The following is a 2,697-nucleotide window of genomic DNA, read 5'->3' on the forward strand; positions in this document are numbered from 1 at the left end:
CCCCAGCACCTGGCAGTGCATTACAGCTGGCAGGGCTCAGGGGGCTGAATGTAGCCATGGCAGGGCGCAGGGCTAAGGGTCCAGGCATTTGGCAGAGGCAGGGTGGGAGTGGGGAGCAAGGCTCATGGGGTGGAAAGGTTTTGGGCAGCAGGGGTACGGAGCGTGCGGGGTGCAGGAGTGCATCACACTCCCACGTAGCTGTTCTTGTAGGGGCTGTGCTCATGGGGGGCAGCTGGGGCCCCAGGCATCAGCGATGGTGGGTGGTTGCTCCCCTCCCAGAGGGGCTCGTAGACCTCCTTGGAGGGCAGCTCACTCACGTAGCAGATATTCTCGCTGTAGTTGGGTTTGAAGCTCTCCACAACGTCTTTGGGGACTCCAGCCCATTCCTCCGGGGAGCAGAGTGGGGTGAGAGGAGCCACCACCCAGCCCAGCCCCAATCCCATGGGGCAAGGGGTGAGCCCAGGGCAGGGTTGCCCACAGCCACCTTACCTGGAAGTTGCCGTTGTGGGTGATGAAGAGCTCAGTGAAATTCTTGCTGGGGTTGGGGATGCGGGGCATGAGGATTACCCACACCCTGCACAGAAGAGATGTGTCAGAGGGGAAGAGCCCCAGCTCTGCTGCCCCTGCCAGCCCCTTATGCTCACCTTTCCATGCGCACCAGCAGGATGACAAGGACCACCAAGAGCAGGCAGGAGGCAATGGGGATCAAGACCGTGTGGATCCAGAACCAGTGCAGCTGCTCCTCCGCCATGCCTGGAAAGATCCAGGGTGACATGGACACCCAGTCAGTGCGCTGCCACTGCTGCTGGTGGCCCTTCATGGGTGGCCATGGAAGCTCATCATTGTCCATGGCACGGCTCAGCTGGGAGTGGAGGATGGAGAAGGGGCCATCCCCAAGCCCTGCCATGGTGTCACCACAACTGGCTGGTGACCCTGTCCTGGACTGGCTGTGCCAAGGCTAAGAAATACCCCTGGCAAAAGTCAGCACATCCTGCTGGTAGGGGGTGTTTGGCTTCCAGAAGTGCAGAGGACACAGGGGTCGATGCTGCTGCCTGCAGCCCAGGCACCGAGATGGGTCTTGCACCTACAGTTGCTGCCTCACGCCAGTTTTCCATTTGCTTGGCCATCCCCCACCTGCGGAGCCCCACCATGCCCCAGCCTGTCCCATCCCACCGCAGCCCCGAAACCTACCCTTGCTGGTGGAGTTGCTGCCCCAGGCCACGGGGATGCTCCACTCACTCCAGAGCTGGGTGTTGCCACAGTAGCGGTTGATCTTACTGCGCACGTAGAAGGTGTAGTACTTCTCATAGTCCACACTAGGGAAGGAGAAGACGTCTCCGTTCACTCGGTGTTCCTGCAGAGAGACATGGGCCATGCAATGAGGGCCAGCACTGCTGTAGAGGCTGGTGCATGGCTCATCCCCAGGCACAACTGCGAGGGTGCAGCATCCGGGGGGACTCGCACCGTCCAACTTGTGTCCTTGTTGCTCTTGTACTTGACAGCGTGCTCCAGGCAGTGGGCTGTGGGGTATGGGGAGGTCCAGGTCAGCTGCAGCTGGTTGCTGCTCATGTTGCGGATGGTCAGGTTGACGGGTGCCTCCGGTTTCACTGCAAGGCACAAGTGATGCCTGGTGAGTGCCATTCCCATGCCCTGGTTGCCCCATGGCCAGCCAGAACATGGTGGGGCAGCCCTGCAGACCCACAGTCCTGCAGAGGAGAGTGGGTGCCCCCCCCAACAACTCCTCCATACCCAGGTCCTGCAGCTCCATGTGCTTGCTGGGGATCTCCAGGGTCTTGCCACCAAGGCTGGCATTGACGAGGACACGAAAAGGATGGAACTGGATGATCTCACTCCGGTTGAAGTGGCAGCCGGCGCTGATGCCCCGGTCCTGCAGGTAGTGCTTGCACTCCACTACAGGGGACCTGTTCTCATACCTGTGCCACAGCAGGTTACTTCCTGAGACCCTGCACACCCCGGCCCTCCCTGGGACCCCTCTCCCTGGCACATCCCATTCTGCCTGTGCCACAGACAGAGCCACCCTGGGCTCAGGGAAGAGGAGCAGGCTGATGCGAGGACCAGCAGTGCTGACAGGAGCCTCCTGTGCAGGAACCCGCTGCTAGACACTCTGCTGTGGGGCTGGCCGTGAGGCAGGGGCACCTACCAGTAGTAGAGGGAGTAGTTGGCCTTGAGCATCTCTCTGCTTCCCCATGTGCAGGTCATGTACTCCTCGTTGAAGACGACACACTCCACCCCTGCAAGCGGGAGACACTGCTGGGCACTGCAGAGGTGGGTGGCTGTGCCAGGGCCCAGGGGTGCACCAGGGAAACATGACAGATGGCAGGGGTCCCTGTACATCCCCATCAGCCTGCCTCCATGAGAGCTAAACAAGCCCAGCTCTTCCCAGCGGAACTGCAATGCAGCCTGCCCTGCAATGCCAGGCCCCCCACCACCCCATTCACACATGCTGCGTCGCTGATGCTTGTGCTGCCAGCAGCCCCACATTTTTCTCCAAAGGACTGCCTGCCAAGCAGGCATCCATCCTGCATCCATTCTCTTGCTCCAGACATGCTGTTTTGCCCCAATTCCTCAATCTGCACCCCTTAGTCACCCTGCAGCAGCTGTTTGCAGCCCTGGCACTGTGGGACAGGACAGAAACCCCTCCCTGCCAATCCACAGAATCACAGAATGTTAGAGATT

At 60.5% G+C, this 2,697-nt stretch overlaps 1 protein-coding gene across 1 annotated transcript; it reads right to left on the reverse strand.

Annotated features, from left to right (window-relative positions):
- Positions 1–182: 182 nt before the first annotated feature.
- Positions 183–2,294, reverse strand: LOC104470831 (cytokine receptor common subunit gamma-like; the record flags this gene model as incomplete). The annotated part of the gene is made up of 7 exons (XM_010085893.1): positions 183–386; positions 490–574; positions 645–753; positions 1,192–1,354; positions 1,465–1,607; positions 1,750–1,934; positions 2,162–2,294. Coding segments are annotated over 7 exons (1,022 nt in total), but the record flags the coding sequence as incomplete, so codon positions are not given.
- Positions 2,295–2,697: the final 403 nt, after the last annotated feature.

This window comes from Pterocles gutturalis, unplaced genomic scaffold (genome assembly GCF_000699245.1).
Source record: "Pterocles gutturalis isolate BGI_N339 unplaced genomic scaffold, ASM69924v1 scaffold32185, whole genome shotgun sequence".
Lineage (NCBI taxonomy): Eukaryota > Metazoa > Chordata > Aves > Pterocliformes > Pteroclidae > Pterocles > Pterocles gutturalis.